This window comes from Chenopodium quinoa, unplaced genomic scaffold, assembly GCF_001683475.1.
Source record: "Chenopodium quinoa cultivar QQ74 unplaced genomic scaffold, ASM168347v1, whole genome shotgun sequence".
NCBI classification, from domain to species: domain Eukaryota; kingdom Viridiplantae; phylum Streptophyta; class Magnoliopsida; order Caryophyllales; family Amaranthaceae; genus Chenopodium; species Chenopodium quinoa.
The window spans coordinates 148,968-170,416 of record NW_018744334.1 but is presented as its reverse complement, the minus strand read 5'-3'; the positions used below and the strand labels follow the sequence as shown (position 1 = coordinate 170,416).

The 21,449-nt window shown below is 35.9% G+C and overlaps 1 protein-coding gene across 1 annotated transcript; it reads right to left on the bottom strand.

The window, feature by feature from the left end:
- Positions 1-3,239: 3,239 nt before the first annotated feature.
- LOC110696263 lies at positions 3,240-7,536 on the bottom strand. Its single transcript, XM_021873546.1, has 7 exons — positions 7,035-7,536; positions 6,387-6,473; positions 6,009-6,272; positions 5,699-5,863; positions 5,555-5,608; positions 5,195-5,341; positions 3,240-4,136 (listed from the first exon to the last, which is right to left on the bottom strand). The coding sequence occupies exons 1-7, from the start codon at positions 7,191-7,193 to the stop codon at positions 3,759-3,761; spliced, it is 1,254 nt and encodes a 417-aa protein (XP_021729238.1). The 5' UTR covers positions 7,194-7,536; the 3' UTR covers positions 3,240-3,758.
- Positions 7,537-21,449: the final 13,913 nt, after the last annotated feature.

Sequence of the window (21,449 nt, the reverse complement as noted above, 5' to 3'; positions counted from 1 at the left end):
GTTCATAATTTATTTTTATCTATAAGTAGACACCCATTTTGTTATATTTTTGTGCACTTTGAAAAATCACATTTTTCTACTTAATTCGTTATTATTAAAAATTTTACTTTTGTTGTGGGTTTATTTTAGCCCATGAGTGTGTGAGGACTTGTATAAAAAAAACGCCCATGGAAAAAAGTGGAAAAGAGGAGTGAGAAAGTGGGTAGCGAGAGAATGGCATTTTATTTTTTTGACCATGAGTGAGAGTGGTCTTAGGCCCTGTTTTCTTCACCTTAAGAAAATAATATTAAGTAAAAATAATTTCATTTCAGTAAAAATAAGTTCAGTTCAGTAAAATTAATTTCAGTTCAGTAAAAATAAGTTCAGTTTAGCAAAATTCAGTTTTATTAAAGAAAAATTATAATAGAAAATCAGTAAAAATAATTTCAGTTCAGCAAAAATAATTTCAATTCAGTAAAATTAATTTAATTTCAATAAAAATAATTTAAGTTCAGCAAAATTAAGGTGATGAGAACGGGACCTTAGTCTCATATTGAATCAATCACAAAAAAAATAAGAAAAGAAGAATATTTGGAATCTAACATGAAAGTACAAAATAATTCATAATTAGTTTACCTTATTTAAGTTTTTTTGATTTTTTTGGGGGAAGCATAAGTCATAATTGCATTTCAAGGAAAAGATTCTCTTACTTAGAGTCATGTCATCAATCCACAACCAATTAATTAAAAAAAAAAATTAAGTTAAAAATGAGACATATTCAATATGGGTAGATGTTCTTGAAACGTCCAAAATAGTATATGGGACAAACATTATAAAACAGAGCGAATAAAAAATATGGTTAATGGTGGATCCATTAAGTGAGAGAAATTAATTACTACCTCCGTCCCCGAAAAAACGACCCATTTGGCCTAATTTTAGTCCCAAAAAGAAAGACGCATTTGCATTAAAACACCCGCCAATTTGCAACAATATTTGTGCAAAATTAGCTTCCCCATATAAAAATTTGATTTTCCATGTAATTCTATTACTTTCTCTCTCTATTTTTTTTACAAACCACATGTAAATTTATCTTTTCAATATACTTTACTTCTTTTTATTTAACTTTCTTAATACCCGCGTAATCAACCTAAATGGGTCGTTCTTTTGGGGACAGAGGGAGTAAATATTTTACAAGTTTTCCGAATAAGGAAATGGAGCAAGTATTTAAAAACAATCTGAAAAGGAAAGTGGAGCAAGTATTAAAAAAAACAGAGGGAGTAAAATTCAATAATTATAAAGAAGAAATATACTTCGTAATACCCTTATTGTTCTAGAATACATGACACAGTCAACATTGTACAAATGTCAATGCACTAGTTTGACTTTATTTTTGTATAATTAAATATTAATAAAAACTATTTTAAAATTATGATTAAGTACTATGAAACTTTACATTAAAAGTGTCCTTTAGGACTTTTTCAAAAAAAATAAAAATAAATTAATACCTATCTAACAACATCATATAACTAATATAAAACTAAATATTTTGCCAGGTTACAAGACAACGACACTTGGCGTACCAACTTTTCGCCAAGTGTCGCGCCACGTAGGATAGACTTAAATAGACTTTAAAAGATAAAAAATTTAATTTAAAATTTTATTTGGATAGAGTATTAGGATAAAATTGCTAGTTTAAAGTTAGATTATAATTCAAAGCGTAAAACATCCATTTATAAGGTATACTAATCGGCTAAAATAATATGAGTACTTTACAATTTAATAAAGTTTATTACTATGTAGACCCATCAATTAGTGTCGGGTCACGAGTCATCTCGAATTGGGTCACTTCAGGTTATGAGTCAAGAAATGTTTAACTCTTGCCCAAAGTTTTAGGTTCGTATCAACCCAACACGCTTTGAACATTTATTTCATTTAATTTATTTTTTGTTATTTTTTTTAGTGTATTAAATCGAACATTTCCACCAACATTATTATTAGTCATTACATGCATATTAGATAGCAAATCGTCATAAAAGCACATCCAATTCCTAACTAATTTGTATCAATGATGTATTTTTAAATTTGATATATAATTTAAAAATTTATCTTACAATTCAATAAACAACCCGGGTATCGCACGGGGCACAAAACTAGTATTTCAAATGTTTTTATTATGTTAGTAAAAAATTATGGTCAATGCATAAATAGTGAAAAAAGTCTAACATTTCATAATGTGGGACAAATCTCATATATTATTATTATTATTATTTTTTTTTTTTTTTTTTTTTGGTGAATGAGAGGGGCTAAAAAAGAGAAAGACACACACAAACAGAAGCAAACTAAAGAAACAAACCAAACGAAAAAAAAAAAAAAAAAACTAAAACAAGACACTATCAGCAGGGCAGCAGGCTACACTTCACTGGAAGAGAGGTCCATCATGGCCAAGCAACACCCCTAAGATCCTTTAATAAAACAGCACGAAGGTCACTAAGAACCGCCTCAAACAACACTAGCTTCTCCGATGAAGAAACCCCAAAATTCGCTTAACTTTTATATATTGTGGGAGAAGGGAGTTGAGAATTTATAAAATAAGTTCCAATCGGTTAATTTTTTTTTTTCAAAAAATTTATTTCAGTAAAAATTTGTGTATTAAACCGGACCTTTACTAGCCTATTTGAAATTATACAGAAAATATGGGTAAAAAAAAAAAAAAACCGAAGGCCGAGTTGAACCAAACAAAACATTGGAAGGGGTGGAGGTTTGGATTCTTCGCAAACAAAAAAGAGACGTAAAGGACGGTAGGCCCAATGCGACGACTGCCGACTGGAAAGTGGTGTCATCCATTCACATGCGCTCCATTACCATTCGTCTGCTTATTCACTAGTCACTCATAACCACTTATATATAATAATTTTTTTTTTGAAAATAAAAGAATATGAATTAAAAAAATAAAGATGAATTTGATAAAGGATAACAAGCATTTTTTTAAAAAAAGCATTTAAAAAAAAAACCCCAAAATTAATGGGTAGTAGTAGTATATTTTTTCTTTTTTTTTTTTTGAAAGTGAAAAAGTAGTACTTTGTATATTTTTTTTTTTAAAAACCCACCCCCATTTTAACAACAATCTAAAGCAAACTTTATTGACAAATGGGCAGCAATTTTTCCCAAACCCCAAAAGAAAAAGGTCGCTCCAAAAGAGAGAATGGAAAAGTAAATTGAAAAGAATATATTAACAAAGAAACAAACACTTAAAAAGAGGATTGACTGCGAATCTAAAAAACCCAATCTATGGATTGCTACTTACTACAAATTGATTACAAATACTATGAACTACTAGCATTGAAAACAGACCAGCTCCTTGAGAGTTCAGTGAAAAGAAACAAAGGCTGCATCCTCCCCGTTACACTTACATGGAGGAGAAGTTTCAAAACCAATACCAGTTGCAATGAAAAATAAATTACACAATCACGTCATATTCAATAACTACAACCAAAAACCAAACTCTACATGCACCACTGACCACCCTACATTGATGGAATGGGACGGAAAAAAAAAAAGGGATAGAGAGAAAGAGAAGAGATTACGGTACAAGCGCCAAGATCGATCGAATATTACAGAATAACAATATGATGAGAGAAGGGGGCCAATCCCTTTGGGGTGCCTCTGCCTCCGCAATGTTTTTTTTTTTTTTTTTTTGGTGGGGGGGGGGATTAATTGATTTTAGGGTTAATAATATTGTACTCTACTCTGCAGTATTTTTGGTAATGTTCTATTAGACGCTAAGGGCATTTGGAATTTTTGCCAGGACCTCCATAATAAAAGTAATGACCCCAATCACCGTTATTGCCGGTTTGAACATCATAACAGTTGGACTGCTCGGTGAAGGTACCAATATCTTTGGGAGCCTTGAGGTTGTTAGATTCATCAACCACCTGTATGTTTCTAAAGTAACTTGCTTTGCCAAAACCTTCCTCTGGAAAACGGCCGCTCCCCATTTGAGTGGATGTATGCTGCCCATCTGGTTCGGAGTTTACGACTTCCCCTCCCCATTCTATCATTGAAGCACTATCCGCCAAGTACGAGAACAAGAATGATGGCCAATACCCCAGTACATAGTCGTTTCCAAACTGCATCCACCAATTCCCTTCCTTTGGATCCTAGAACCAACATATATCCATTAAGCCGAATTCCGTCATAATTGATACACAATATAATATAATATAATAATACAGCTAACGCTACGAGTATTATGGTAATGGTAATTTCATATGCCTTCATGGTCAACATCAAATCAAATAAAGTAGAGAGCTAGTCCTCCTAACCAATAACACAGGGAAAGCAAAGACAATATATGGTGGTAGTTCCTCTTAGCATGGCCACCCCACTCCCACCCAACCACCCACCCATTAGTCCCACCATTTCCTTCAAAACTGAGAGGGCACCACAGGCAAAAATATAGTAAGTCAAAAGAGAACTTGGATTGTTTTACAACTCCCATTATTCACAGTTAACAATGCATGTGATCATCTTTTGTCCTCATTTTTGGATCAAAACTCAAAAGGCTAATATGAATAGCTTTTCATTGTCCTCATTCTTGATTGACATGAGAGAGGACAATTAGGAGTGGTGGCGGGGGTCCCACACAGGGAAAAAATTATATAAATGGCCCCAGTTGTATTTTAAAACAGAAGGCCATTTTTAATAATATTTACTCCATAAACATTAGGAAATCAATATGAAAGATTCTCACTACTATATTTCTTACTCCTTCGCATCTGATCCACAGACCACAGCCTTGTCCCTTTCTCGCTCTCCTTAATATCTTCATTATTTAATAGTAACACGTATAAATGATTAATTTTTCCATTAATCCTAAAATAATACTTAAGGACACCAACACCCTTTTTTCCCTTCATCTATAATTAAAGACGGAATAACTCTTTAATTGGAAAAATGGAAAGCCATTGGAACTGCCTCCTTTATGACATCAAAAGCCATTGATTTCTTAGAATTTCATAATAAAAACTACTACTCAGACAGTAACGAGTCCATGCTAAATTATTGCTACCATGTAAAGGTATAAGTAAACAGTAATAAAAACTCCTACTCAGATAGTAATGAGTCCATGCTAAATTATCGCTACCATGTAAAGGTAAGTAAACAGTATGAGCATATCACAACTAATAAGAGATTGAGTGGAGATTTTGGAATTTACCTTCCAGACGAGGATACTGATGTCATATTGGGAACTACGGAACCCAGAGACAGGTGAGATGCTTGCGCCCATTGCTATCTCGCTGTTAATTTGTATGAATCCTGAGCATAGGAGGTTGTAGCAACCTGTGGCCTGATATGCGTCACTCTGAATAATTTTAATTTTTTAAGAATAGAAAAGTTAGTTTATATGGAGCACTTAGCATGGATTAGGGAAGTATACAATATGTAATACAATGCCCTAGCAAATCACAATTAGACAATAACAAATTAGTACTGGTACAAGAATTGAAGGTGAAGGTGAAGGTGAAGGTGAAGCTTGCAAGCAGGGAGGGAGTGACTAGTGAGAAAAAGGTTTTACCGTCCAGTATGTGAAAAGCCTGGTGTTGTTATCTCCGTAAAGATCAGGGCTCACCTATTTCCACAACCATTCACACAACATAAGAAAAAGGTTGAAAGAAACAGTGTTGAGGATCTAATTAAAGGTGATTCATATAATGGATACCTGCCAACCAGCTTCAATACTATTAAGATCTTCACCAAAGGAGCCTCCCAAAATCCAGATTTGAGACAAGCTAAACTCATTGGGCTGCTGAATTTTAGGTTCCCAAACGTTTATGGTTGCCTTTGCACCGTAATACTTGTCTCCTTCAACATATGCAATAGCATGCTGTTAACCAAGTCAAATGAAAATTAAGAATTAAGAAATAAAATGAATATACTAGTATTTATTTAAGAAAAAAGAGTGCAATGTAGACATATAAGAATAGCAGCAGTACTAGAATTAAAAAGGAAGGAAGGAAGGAAGAAGAGACCTGATGGCCGCTTTCGTTGACAAGGTCGGGATCTGGAGACCTGGGCTTGGCAAAGCGGTGATACTTCTTCCTTCCATATCTCTTAACAGAACTGGCCCTTAATACATCATCCTCCTTGGTTCTCCTAATGGGGATAGTACCCTCAGGACATTTACCACTGGCGTGCCACAGCTGAGTGATTGGATTGCTTCGCGGTTCAGTTCTAGAATTAATATTGACCTTGCTCTCACTAAAAAGCCCTTCAGGATGGTAATTAGGCCTCATCTGTAATAAACCCAACAACAACCGCACAGTGAACAACACAAACCAAAAGATAAACAACCGCACAGTGAACATCACGACCCCGTATATAAATAAAGGGGGAGAAATGTAACATACCTGAATGGTATGGTTCTTGAGGAAAGGATGATCAAAGGCTGGCTGATGATTCATGTGAACACAGTCAATGATATCACCATCTGGGCTCTGCAAATTGCAACACATGCACCCTTCATCAATTTTTCACACATTATGCTCAACCATTTACTATACTAAATCGTCAATAATTCCATATTACAACTATGGCAGTGAAAATAGATGAGAACCAAATCACTGTACTGAGGAAATTTTTTTTAGACCTGAAAGCCTAACAATTCAACGAATATTATTTTCTTTGGGTGGAAAAGGGTTAGAAAGAGAAAAAAAAAAAAAAAAAAAAAAAGGACCAAGCAGAAAAGGCGTTTCATTTTCGGCATTTCAAAATATTCCTCATAAAACAAGACACCATAAATAAAATTTAAAATCCATAGCTGTTTGCAGCAAACAGCTGCATCTACAAGAGTATTTTCCCAACATTTGTTTTGTTATTAAAAAAAAAAAAAAAAAAACGGTTAACACATTAATCCACTTAAGAGAGTAGATTATCCCAACAAAAATAAATAAATTAACTGATTAAATTATTTCCCTCAAAAAAAAATGATTAAATATATAAGAAAAAAATTAACAGCACTAAAATGTAAAAAAAAAAAAAAAAGAGAGAGAAAAAACCTGAATGGTTTTGACAGGAGGTTTATTCAACCGGTTGAGATGCTTCTGGACCTGAAATTTCTGGCGAGAAGATGAATGCAATCTGGCTGCAGAAACTAGAGAAATGTAAAGACACAGCCACAACAACGCAAGTCTGCCTAATTTAACACCCATTCTCATCACTGCTAAAATCAGTTTTGCTGAGGCTTGAGGAGAGAGAGAGATCGATTCCCAGGTAATCAGTCACCCATTAAAAATGGGGAAATCTACAGTTAGATTTGAATTGCAAAAGAAACGGCTTAGCACATCCAAACCAACCTCCCCAATTCAACGCTGCTTCCCTGTCTCGAACCCCACCCGTCTTCTTTCTCTCTCCTCTCTCTTTTTTGGGAGTCACCTTTTTTGAGGGTAAGAGAGAGAAACTGAGCGAGTGTGTGTTTTTGAGTGTGTGCGTGAGAAATAGAGAGAGAGAGAGAGACAGTGTGGAGGTGGGGGATTTTACACTGGTTTTTTTTTCTGGTTTCCACAAAACTCCAATTAACGGATGTCCTTTTCTATTCCCTCTATTTACTTCAATTTTATTGCCATACCCCATCGTCCCACGGATTTTTTTTCACTCACGTATGTAATCCTGGGCACCGTACCTGGCCGGGCCGTCGCGGGCCGTGCCTAACGGGCCACGGGCTGGTTCGTGCCGTGCCGGTCGTGTCGGCGGGCCCAGGATTTCGTGCCGTGCCGTGCCGGCCATTTTCACAGGCCAGCCCACGGCACGGCACGGCCCTCGTGCCTGGCGGGCTCGTGCCGTGTCGGCCACGTGCCGGCCTGCGGGCTGGTGCAGTTTTCAAATAATTTTTTTTTTAATTTTTTTTTTTTTAATTTTTTTTTTAATTTTTTTTTTATATGACAACATTATAAATTAATAAGTTTATAATGTATATAAGTTATAAAATTATAATTATAAGTTTTATAAGGTAACTTATAAGTTTATAACTTATAAGTTATTAAGTTATGAATTTTATAATTATAAGTTGAATATTTATGTTTTATAATTTGTATATTCAATATTTATATTTATATATTTACTTTATACTATTACTTTAAAATTTAATGTTTATGATTTATTAGTAATTGGTATAATTTTATTTTTTTTTAATATGAATTTACAAATTGTAACAAAACGGGGAAAAAAGGCAAATTGGACTTTGGATGTAAATAATGCGTACTTTATATTATTATTACTTGAGTTGAGAAAATTGTACAATGATAACAATGATAAAAATCATACAATGATGGTATTAAACAAAAATTGGAAAATGATAAAATTGAAAATTTTAAAATCGTACAATATACAATAATTGTCTATTCTTCTTCTCCTTCTTCTTGCTCGTCTTCGTCTTCGTCTTCGCCTTCGCCTTCAAGGTCATCGGCTAGTTGCATAGATTGGGAACTAGCCGAACCCGAACCGGAAGCGGAGGTTCCTTCTTCGTTGTCGTTGTGGTCGTAAGAACGGTCTTGTGAGCGATTTTCCGCATCCAACCAATCTTTGAAACACACGCACATTTCTAGTGTTTCGGGTTTTAGACTTGTTCTTCTATCGTCTAAAACCCTTCCGGATGCGCTGAAAGCTCGTTAGGAGGCGACGGAGGAAACTTGAATAGCAAGAATGTCTCGTGTCATTGCCGCCAAAGTTGGATGCTTCGAGCTTTGTTGTTTCCACCATGCAAGGAGGTCGAGGCTGTTTATCTCATCGTCGTCCATGCCTTTGGTGAAGTCGTAACTCAGGTACATCTGCAACTCCGAGACGTCGCTTTGCGTTCTCCTGATTGATAAATCACCTGAAAACCTTGAAATCAAGTTAGTAGCTTGTGAAAATAAATGTTTGGCCTTCTTACTTACGTTTTTGGATGGTTGGGAAGGCCCTGAGCGAGGAACGGTGCCATATTTGGCTTCATAGACTCTATATAAAGCAAAAAACCGATCCTTCACATTAGTCTTATAGTTTTCTACATCATCGTCAAGAAACATGCATTGAAAGTAAATGTCAACTAACATAAATGTGTTTTCATACTTTTGCCTAGGATCTAATATGGAAGCAAAAATATAAATCAAAGGAATCTCTCTATAATATTTACGCCACTTTTTTCCATTGCTGGAAGATACTGATCATAATCACTTTGATGGCGATGATCAGCGAAAAGTTGGGTGAGTAAGCATGCATTAGAAAGAAAGTTTTGAGCACAAGGATTGTAAACAGTAGAAAAACAATACGTCATGTTATATAATAACTGTAAAAATTGCATATATCTTTAACAGTTATTCCAATCATCATCATACAAAGCATTTTGTGGAAATTTTTGGTTGTAAAATAATGTTAACGGGCCCTTGTACTCAATTGCCTTTGTTAACATGTCATAGGTGGAATTCCACCTAGTTGGGCAATCGGTTCTAATTTTTATTACCCTTATCTTTTGTTGTTTTAGAAAACTCTTCCATTCTTGGTATCTCATGTTAGAGCTATTAATAGACATAATAACATCTCTGATTTTGTTGTAGTATGGGCCAATTGCCCGAACTTCATCCTGTACACATAAGTTAAGTACATGGCAAACACATCTAGTATGAAGAGCTTCACCGTCTAATAGTACATCGGTTAAGTTTTGTTTGATAAAATTAGTTGTGTATGTCATAGAGGTTGCATTATCAAAAGTCATAGACATCATTTTATCTCGAAGGTTGTATTCGTCTATTGCTTGCATTAAATGGTGAGCAATGTTAATGCCGGTGTGTGGGTATTCCAGCATTTTGAAATGTATTATTCTTTTTTGTAACATCCATTGATCATCTACCCAATGGCAAGTCACACATAAATAGTGATATTTATAACCACTATCCCAAGAATCGGCTGTTAAAGATACTCTACAGTTAAGGTTACTCAATTCGGCTTGTAACCGGACTTTGTACTCTAGGAAATTTTTCATTGCGGCGGAACGAACGGTTTTCCTAGAGATTCTTTTATGTTGGGGTTGTAGTGCTTTGTTAATGTAGGTGTTGAATGCGTCACTTTCCGAGAAAAGAAAAGGTTGTTCGGCGTGTTACTATCATTTTTCCTAGTTCATCCCTATCCCTCTCATAGTTGTATGTAAAGCCGTATGGATGGAATTGGGAAATTTTGGGCTGGGTTGGATCACTAGCTGGTTTTGCACAAGCTTTCATGTGTCTAGATAAGTGTCCCGTCCCGTTTTTGGTAACTGCCGTGAATACACTATTACATGTTTTACATTTTGCCCATTGTTCACCATCTTTACTTAGGACAAAATAACGCCATACCTCACTCCTTCGGTTTTTCAAAAGTAGCATCTCAGTTTCGGTTAACCATTCATGATGTGTGTGATGGTTAGTAGTGAGACTAGTGGGAGTGGCAGTAGAAGGGGTAGAACCGGAGGGAATTCGGGTACTTTCTTGGCTACCTTGGCTAGAACAATAGTTTTGTTGATCACCGATATAATTAGGTGGAAATTGGTATGGTGGTAGTGGAAATTGGTTTAGTGGTGGTGCTGGAAATCCCGACGTATTATATGGCTCATAGCCCGGGGGAAGTAAATGGGGTCATTGGTTTGACTCGTAATTTGGGGGCTCGTTGTATTTGGTGGTTCCCTAGAACTACTACTACGGATAAGTCGGCCTTTCCCCCTAGACCTAGATGATGGGTTGTTCGATGCCATAATTAACAATTAATTTTTTAATAAAAAGTGGTTAACTATAATAATAATAATTAATAACAACAATTTTAACAATAAAAATATCAATAATATTAATTAATAACAACAACTATAACAATAACAATAACAACAAAAATAAATAATAACAACAATTGTAACAATAATAATAATTAATAACAACAATTATAACAACAACAATAACAATTAACAACAATAATAATTAAACAAGATTATTCTAATAATAACAATAAAACAATAATAAATTTAAGATTAGTTTAGATCTTACAACCGTGCTTCAACGCTCCACTAATTACGATTACGAACTTTTTAATTTTTTCCGATATTAGGAAAATAATTAGAGAACTTAAGAGAATAATTAGAGAATTTAAGAAAATAAGGATTATTAGAGATTTAGAGAATATAAGAGATAAGAAAAAGAGATTGTGATTTTGTGATTTGGGAATGAAATGGAGGTGAGTATTTATAGAATTTTTGGGGAGCAAATTGGCAAAAAACTAGCCGTTTTTTAGCCGTTTTTTTTGGCTTATTAGAGCTAGAATAAACGGTAACATTACCGTTGGCCCGCGGGCCGTGCCTGGGAATTCTCAACCCTGTCCGTGGCACGGCCCGTGGCACGGGAGTTGAACTTCGTGCCGTGCCGTGCTTGAATTCGGGCCGTGCCGGGCTGCGTCGAACGGCGGGCCGTGCCGGGCGGCACGCGGGCCAACTCGGCCCGTGCCCAGGTTTACACGTATGGCTTAATTTTTAAATGTAGAGTAACTTAAGTTCATAGCTTCTTATCAAAAAAAAAAAAAAAAAAAACACTTAAGTTCATAGCTTGCTTGGTCCTAACTTAGAGTTTGTTCTTTTCAACTTATTTCACTTCACATTTAATTTAATAAATTTAGTTAGTTAAAACAAGGCCTTACTCTTTTATTATTATTATTATTATTATTATTATTATTATTATTATTATTATTATTATTATTATTATTATTATTATTATTATTATTATTATTATTATTATTATTATTATTATTATTATTATTATTATTATTATTATTATTATTATTATTATTATTATTATTATTATTATTATTATTATTATTACTCAGTCCTACTCCTACACTCTCACGATTTCACAACTATTCGTCATACGTTTATTTTCAGTTCAGTTTCAGCTCAATTCAGCTCAGTTCTGCTGATTTTAGTCTATTAGAACAAGCCCTTAGTCTTTAATTTTGGAATTTTTTGACTTTTTTTTCCTGGAAATAAAAATTGTCGAAATGTTTCTTATGGTCTCTAATACCCTCTGGGAGTCCAATTGGTTGGGAGGAACTCTCCAATTTACCTTTAAACGACCAATTTACCGATCTACAACTTGCACCGATTTCATTAATTCAAGCCTACCACGAACATTTATGACAACATATAATAATCATATATGATTCCAAACGGCATTATATGACTCCGAGATGTATCCCCTAAAATCCCAAGCCTTTTCGACACCAGGCCCCAAAACCTTCAAAATTTCTCAAAAAACGTGGATATTAGTCTTCAATTTTGGAATTTTTTAACTTTTTTTTTGTCTGGAAATAAAAATTGCCGAAATGTTTACCATGGTCTCTAATACCCTCTTGGAGTCCAATTTATTGGGTGGAACCATCCCATTTTCCTTTGAACGGCCAATTTACTAATTTACAACTTGCATCGATTTTATTAATTCAAGCCTACCACGAACATTTATGACAACATATAATGATCATATATGGTTCCAAACAACATTATATGTATACGAGATGTATCCCCTAATATCACAAGCCCTTTCGAAACGGGACTCGAACCTCCAAAATTTCTCAAAAAACGTGGATATTAGCTTTCAATTTTGGAATTTTTTTTACTTTTTTCATCCGGAAAAAAAATTGCCGAAATGTTTACTTTTTTACCATAGTTCCTAATACCCTCTTGGAGACCAATTGGTTAGGTGGAACCATCCAATTTTCCTTTGAACGACCAATTTATAGATTTACAACTTGCACCGATTTCATTAATTCAAGCCTACCACGAACATTTATGACAACATATGATGATCATATATGGTTCCAAACGACATTATATGACTCCGAGATGTATCCCCTAAAATCTCAAGCTTTTTCGATTCCAGGCCCCGAAACCTCCAAAATTTCTCAAAATGTGTGGATATTAGGGCATATTCTCAGACGTTTATTTTCAGTTTAGTACAGTTCAGCTCAGCTCAGCTCAGTTCAGTTCAGCTGATTTCAGTGTATTAGAACAAGTCCTTAGTTTTCTATCATCCAACCCACTTTGGACTAATGCAAATTTTATGCCACAACACCTAAAAGGGCTAAAACCATACTCTGTCTTTGTCGTTGAATTATTACATCGTTAAAATTTTCAAGGTTAAATTTCACAATTTATATATATATATATATATATATATATATATATATATATATATATATAATATCAACCTCAATAAGTTAAACATTTTTAAAACAAATTTTAAAAAATAAATAAAGATGTCATTCGATATTTGGAGAAGTGTTTCTTTGTTGTTGTTGTTGTTGTTGTTGTTGTTGTTGTTGTTGTTGAAGGAAGTGTAATGTGACCGCAAGAGCAAAGCCAAGTATTAAACTATAGGGAGGCCGAGATTTATTAAATAAAATATTATTCATGGCATAATATTTTCTTTTGTGGTATTCACTATATTATAAAATAGATTTGACTATATTATACGAAGTATAAGACAATAAAAATATTTCATCAAAATAATCAACATTACAACCTATGAGGTCTTGTCTTATTGGTTAAAGTGAATGATTTGTGTACGATAATATAGGATGTAGGATTTATTTCCTCCTTTGTCCTCCCCGTTTATATTTTGTATTGCTCTTATAGTTCATTTGCACAACAATAAATAAAATAGAATAATAATGTAGTAGATGCAAACTTTGGAATGAAGGATCGTAATAAAATCCTTAATATTCCGCTACCTAATGCTGTAGTTTGTGATAGGTGATTTTGGTGGCCAACTTCGGATGGCTTGTTCACTGTTCGATCAGCCTATCGGCTTGGCAGGCTAGGGTGTACAAATGCATGGAGATTATAATATGTACGGGGGAAGATGATCACTTCTAGAAAACAGCGTGATTACGACGGAAAAAATCCGACGGAAATTCCGTCGGAACCGGTTGTCGCAATACACTTTGTAGGAAAATTAACATTTTCCGACGAAATTTCCGTCGGAACCACTTTTCCGACGGAAATCGGTCCGTCGAAAGAGGTTTTTCGGTACGACAAAGTCCGTCGGAAATTTCCGACAGACTGTAATCCGTCGGAAATTCCCGACGGGAATTCAGTCGGAAACTCCAAGGAAAAAAGTAAGAAAAAACACCGCACCACCGCTTCCAGCCACCGCCGCCACTACGTTTAACCAATTCACTCGCCTTGACCCCACCTCTCGCACCTCCTCATGCCACCTTAAACCGAACTCACCCACCACCTAAACCCTCCAGTCGCACCACCTTAACTCGAACCCACCCACCATTTTAACCCACCAGTCGCACGCACCCACAACCTTAAGCCACGAGTCGCACCCACCCACAACCTTAACCCACCAATCGTACCCACCTAACCCGAACCACCCACCCACCAACGCACCCACGTAACCCTGAGGTCCCTAACCCACCAAACTACCACTACAAGAAAATAACATTTTCATAGCGATTATTTTAACCTTTAGTATCTATTGTAATTGCAACAAAAAGCTTTCCCAACGAATGGTCATTCGATACATTATCCCCCGTTGCCTTAGCCTTCAGTAGTGGTTTTCAATATCGTTGGGGTTGGCCTCAATAATCGATACGAATGTTTAACTCATTTTCTTCAAAAAAAAAAACATGCGTATGATCTTTACAAGATTCGAACATGCAACCTCAAACTCTTATATTAAATGTTTCACCAATAAGCTATGACATATTTTATTTTATGTATTCTTTGTCAAACAATATTTATATATCTAGTGTTGAAAAGGCTTTTCGTATCGATTTTTAGGATTTAGTGGCGATTGTAAATGATACGATTTCTCAAAATTATATAAATGTGTAAAAATAGTGTGGATATGTATTATTATGATTTCCATTTCGATTTTATATGAGAAAACCATGGCGATTGTAAAATGATACGAATTCCTTAATTATTTCATAAACATACTAGCATATTGTAGCTAATGTACAATCGCTACGAAAAGACAATTTTCTTGTAGTGTACCTCAGATCTACCATCTAAACCCACCTAATCCGAACCCACCCACCTTAAACCACCCAACTAACCAAGATCTATCACCTAAACCCACCCAAATAAAATAAAGAACTACCACCATAACGCTCCATATTCCGACCAAACTACCTACCAATAACTACCGCCCAAAACCACAACCAAACCCAAAATTCGAATTAAAAAAAAAAAGAAAAGAAAACATACCTTTAAAATCGAATTTTGCTTTGAATGTCACCTCAAATTTGGTTTAATATGGCCAAATTTGACCATAAAACTCTAGATCTAGAGGTTTAATGGTCAAATTTGACCCAAATAACCATTAATTTTTTGAGAACACCAGACCTCCACTATTATTTTGACCCAAACTCTTGTCGCCGACAAAGAAAAGAAAGAAAGGAAAGGGGAAAACGAAATAGAAGATAAAGAAAGTAGGAGAAGTGGAGAGAGAAGGAGAAGAAAGGAGGAGCAGGAACGAATGGGAAAAGGAGAAGAGGAGAGAGAAGTAAGGGAGGCGGAAATAAGATGGAGTAGGGTTTGGTGAAAAGAGTTTTATTTTTTTAAAAAAAAATTACATTCCGACGCAAAAATCCGTCGGAATTTTCCGACGGACTATAAATCCGTCGGAATTTTCTGACGGACTATAAATCCGTCGGAAACTATAAATTCCGACGGAATATCACATATATTCCGACGGATTTTCGACGGAATTTTTTTATTCGTCGGAAATATCTGACGGAAAATAAATCCGTCGGAAATATCGATTTTTCCGATGGAATTTCATGTCCGTCGAAACCAGTCCGTCTCAATTTGCCTGTTTTCTAGTAGTGGATATCAAGAAAGTAGTATGGGGGTTGAAAGGTCCACCAAAATTATGTCATTTCTTGTGAAAGGAGTGCAAATACTCTTTGGGGGCAATGGATGCCCTATTCTCGAGGCACATTCGTAACTCTTTTATTTGCACGGTCTGTGGGAATGGAATGGAGACAGTATGCTTCTTCTATTTGGCAGCAAAGCAGTTTGAGGGATCTTATTAATATGCTCTTAAGGCTTCGTTCAGAGAGCTCTTCCAATGTGTTCCTGGTAAGATAGATAACAAACAACTTTAATTTTCTCATGCCTAGTGTGGGATGCGTGGTCTTGCAGAAATAAGGTGTTTTTTTATGGTGTAAAGAATCTGAACGGTGTTGGCAATGCAACTAGGTATGTGTGTATGTGTGAGGGTTATGTCACTTACAACGCAAAGGTAAGGGGGAATGTGGGTGCGTCTGTTGTTCCGTCAAGTATGATTTGGAGTGCTCCTACTCTCCCAGGAGTGGTTGTGTAAAGGTGAACTTTGGTGCATATGTGCCTACAAATGGTACATTTAGATTGAGGGTGGTGGTAAGAGACGACTAGGGAACTTTAGACACCCATTTGTGTCTCCCCAAAACCAAACCCAGTGATGAGTACCTTTCGCGTCGAATCATAATCGAATAAAGTGAAAGTGTGGAAAGTTTAGTGTTGCGGATAGTTTTAATTTATTTTCTTTTCTCTCTGTTTTTGAAAACTTATTTTAAGAAAACAGCCAATCCAGTTTGGTTGGACCATGATATGGGTCCAATAATAGTGTAGTTGGATGGGCTTGACAAGAGCTTTCCAACGATATATTATAAGCCCAATTCCGATGAATATTGAGGAAGTTATGGCCAATTTACCAAACTGGGCCCGGTTTGAACCTTATATGCGGTCCAATGATCTAGAGGAGGGCCTAATATGATTTATCATTCCTAATGCAATTAGGAATGGTTTTAGTCTTCTAGATTCTTCTAGAAGGTTCTTTTCATTCCTAATTCAATTAGCATTGATAAATTGACTTTTGTTGACTTTTCAGAGTTTTAATTAAAATCAAAAAGCATTTTCGAGGAAAAGATACGATTTTATCCTCCAATACGGCAAACTTATCTGATTTTCGAAAACGCGTCAAAAACAGGCCTGGCGCCTGACTCCAGGCATTGGCGCCTGGAACCAGGCCTAGCACCTGGCGCCAACCATTGGCGCCTGGTGCTAGCCATTGGCGCCTGGCGCCAATAAGCTGGTGCTGGCGCCAGCTCTGTTTTGCGTGCGCCAATCTCGTTTTACGTGCGCCAAGTGCTCTGTTTTGATATTTTATCTTTTTGGCTTATTTCTCTATAAATAACGTATTAAAAACTCCGTTTTCATTCACCAATTCTCACGAATTCACCTACAATCAGTTTTCATTCGCAATCATTAATTCTCTCTTAATCATTCACCAATTCTCATCAAGTTTTCTTGATTATTTCATCTCTCTCTCTCTCTCTTTTTTAAAATTGCTTTTCACACACAAAATTCCGCATTCACAAGATCTAGAAACACCTAGCCATGTTCGAAGTTGTCTTCGCCCTAGACGTGAAAGGTTTAATTTCTGAGGGTTTGGTCCCAAATCTCTATTTCAATTATTTAATTTAATTGTTTGATTATTATTTTCCTTGAAGTTACTAACGCGTGTATTTTGTTATTAGAAAGAGGTACGAGGCATCAAAGTAAGTACTTTAATTGATTTATTGATGTTATGATGTAGAAGTCATCCTTAGATTATTATGGTATTCCTAGTATCATGTCTAGGGTAATATCAAATATATTAAATATGATTCCTGCGATACTTCCTATGTTCTTCCTAATATTTATGATTGTTAGTATCATCTTAGGGTTAAAGATTTGATTTTTATTGCTTAGTGACATGCTAGGATTTGTTATTAATCTTGTTAGTATCATGCCTAGGATCTTGTCATGATCATGCTTTAATACTACTACTACTTACGATTGTTATAATTTTTGTGATGATGATTATTATTTATGATTATAATTTTATTGTCATGATATTTATTATTATGTTGCTTGATATTATTTTATTATTTATTGCTTAATCACACCTTTTTATGCATGTTTAAAGGGAATTTGTACTTGTTTCGGGGATTTTTGTCCCTTGGGAGAGTTACAACACTGAGACTGGATTCAACAAAGGACGACTGTACCTGCAAAGCAAACGGACCGCCGAATGGTCGGTGGTCCGCCTCCGAAGATTAAGTTAGTAAGCGTTCGGTAATAAAACGTGCGGAAGTAAAGTTATCTGCTCGGATTCCAAGCTCAGGTAAGTGCTGTCTGTTCTTTGAAAATGACAACTCTGTAGTAAGTGACGTATTGTCTCGTACTGCGTATATCTCTCTGCCGTCATAAATGTAAGAATGTTCCTATTTATAGGGTCCTTTTGGAAAGTGTGCCCTCCCTAGGATCTGGTGACCTAGGAATTAGGTCACGCCGAAAAACGGCGCCTCAAGGTTTGGGCCCTTGAAGGCCGCCATTCCAGAGGCAATGCCTGAGTGACACGTGTCATTGAGCCCAAAAGGCCTTTGGGCACCTTTTTGGGTGACACGCATCGCCGTCTGAATGGTCCATGCTGGATCATCAGTCTGTTTAGGGCAGAAGAATGTCCGCCCTCCACGTGTCATCATCTCATAGGTCCAAATGGAACCTTTACTGAGGACACGTGGCGTTTTCTGATTGGACCACCTGGTCGGGTAAAAATACCCAAATCAGTACTTGTAATCATACTTAATATGATAATTAATAATCTTGTTAGGGTTAATTTGATTATGATTTCAAGTGATCGACAATAATAGATTTATTTGTGCATTAAATTCAACCAACATAGATAAACAGGTTTAGGGTTAAACCTATTGATTGCATGTTAATTGAAAAGCGCACATGAATACGATCAGAATAAAGTAGAGGCCTATTATTAGGGCAGGTTCAATCTCTTTTAGGTTGGATTTGTACCTTCATCCCCGAACCCTTATTTGGTTCTAGACCTTATGGAGTTGACGATCTCTTGGATCGTTAAGGGGTGTAACCTTCACCCTGTGAACGGTTTACAAGTTCCTAAAACTTGTTGGCGACTCTTTTGCTCTATCTTCTTCCCTTTTGGACGCCACCGTACTTTAGTGTATGATCACACTGGGGTTCAAGCTAGGGGATTAACGCTTGAAATCTATTCCCCACAAGAACTTTTTTGCTTGTTGAGGTGAGGTATACTAGGCCAGTTTGGTCGTCTGAAGTTGCAGAAGCTATAGCTGCTCGTTATGGAGTTGAACTTGTGAGACAGATGGGATATGAGAAGGTGGTGCTTGAGGGTGATGCTATCAATGTTGTCAAAGCTATCAAGTGCAAGCAAGAGTGTCTAGCCCCTATTTATCTCCTGTACGAGGATATTCATAGGATGTCAAGTTTTTTTTTTCGTTTTTTAGTTGTAATCATTTTAGGAGGGCAGGAAATACAGCTGCTCATTATATGGCTAGATGGAATCCGAGTAATAATACCGAACGTATATGTATGAGATTATTCCCCCAAAGCTTTCAAACTTTGGCGGAACTTAATCTTTCATAATATTTTCCCGCAATTTTCGAAAAAAAAAAATGTTAGTCACGCAACAATTTACTAATTTAATAAAAGAAAATTTAACAACAACAAACTAACCTTTGCTTCATTTTCCCAAAATAAATAAACCTTTAAATCTTATAAAAATAAATACAAGTTTGTATTTTTTTTTCCCATATTAAACCAAGTAGATCACTTGACCCGATCGGGCGCGCCTTTCCTTGATAGCCTTCATGCGTGCAGCCGCCCGATCGGGCGTATGCTTGCCCGATCGGGCCCGATCTTCATCTTCCAGGCTTGGACTTCGACTGGGCTAGATTTCTCGGCCCAATCCATATTTCCTCTCGGGTCTCGAATACATGGTCCAATTGCCTCGCGATCCAAATAACCGAGCCCTTAATCACCGGCTCGATGGCTCTAGCCGGCCTTGGGCTCCAAAAGTGGTCGTGTTCCTCCAATGCTCGTAGTCGCTTCATAAAAATCCCGGGAAAATGCTCAAAAGGTGCAATTCCCTGCAAAACTTAACCAAAACTACGAAAACACTAGAAAACACATATTAGTAATAAAAGTGGCCCTAAAGGGCCAAAAACACTACTAATTATGACCAAGGGACGGGGGTAAAACACTATATAAAATAGACATATCAAACTCCCCCAAGCCAAACCTTTGCTTGTCCCTAAGCAAAGAGCTCATCAATGAACATATAAAACATACTTCACCCCAATCAACAAATCAAAAGCAACCGATTCAAGGTAAAATTAAACAAACATGCTTCAACGTCAATCAATCTTATTCATCTAATCACCCTTCCTCCCCAACAATTGTCAAGTAGAGCAAACCACAAGAGCATATAGAATTCAAGACTAGTGCTCACACACTCGACTCTCATTTATGTGGCGAGTAAAGAATGTACTCGATCGCTCTCCACCCAACCCCTTTAATGTGAACAATGCCCTCCCAACTCACACTCTCGTGTGTATAAAAACATTGAACGCTCATCCTACTAGTCGACTCGAAATATGTCAAGTCATAACTTGCATTGAAAAACAACACTTTCACATTTACATAACTTCTATGCACAAGGTCGGAAGGTCTTTTAAGCTTGTAATGTAAGGCTAGGGTAAAGGTAGGATAAATTTGGGATTATGTGAGAGAAAAGCTATGCATTAAGGGAGTCAAATCCTAATAAATCCATGATAAAAAAATAATGACCATACACATCTCCAACATAACCAACTCCAAACAAAAATCCACCAAATATACTCCAAACAATAAAACAATCCCAACACTCACAATTTCACTCATAAAAATATGATGATGTAGAACAAGAGTGAATAACAAACTTTGAACTCATAACTTGAAATATTTACATTGAAACTCAACTTTTTTTTTCCTTTCTTTTGATTAACCTTCACTTAGAACATTTGAACATCAAGCATTTTTTTCCTCTTTTTTCTTAGAAGTTCTTTTTCTTTTTTTTCAAATTTCTCACTTTTTTTTTGAACTTCCTTTTTTTTCATCACACTTTTACTTTTCTCAAATATATACAACTTTTAAACTCATAAAAACAAAAATATGATCAAAACAAATTACTTCTCAAAACCCACCCAAATTGTGCAAATAAAGTGCACACTACAAACTCCCTCACCTCACTCACTAATAGCTCCCCCAAGCCAAGCTTGGGACTAGTAACCAATGGGGCAATTAAGGCTTGTAATGTGGCTATAAACAATGAAAGGGCACAAGCAACAACATGGGTGACAAGAAGGGAACAAATGTATCTAAATACTCTAAAGGCTACCTAAAAGAATGAATGCCTTCGTCCTCCTCATGTGCATAATAAAAAGTCATGAAACACTACTCATAGTTGCAAATCAACACTCAAATTCATTGACATACCAGGAATTATGGAACTATCACACATTTCCTAACCAAATCAACTAGTCAAGCACTATATTCACAAGTAGTTGGGCAAAATTGACGCATG

Excerpts from the sequence above, each read along its gene's own strand:
- LOC110696263 (XM_021873546.1), bottom strand. The coding sequence starts at position 7,193 with ATGAGAATGGGTGTTAAATTAGGCAGACTTGCGTTGTTGTGGCTGTGT. Across the intron at positions 6,273-6,386 it reads TCAAGAACCATACCATTCAG|ATGAGGCCTAATTACCATCC; the intron begins GTATGTTACATT and ends GGTTTATTACAG. Across the intron at positions 5,342-5,554 it reads GGCTTTTCACATACTGGACG|AGTGACGCATATCAGGCCAC; the intron begins GTAAAACCTTTT and ends AAAATTATTCAG.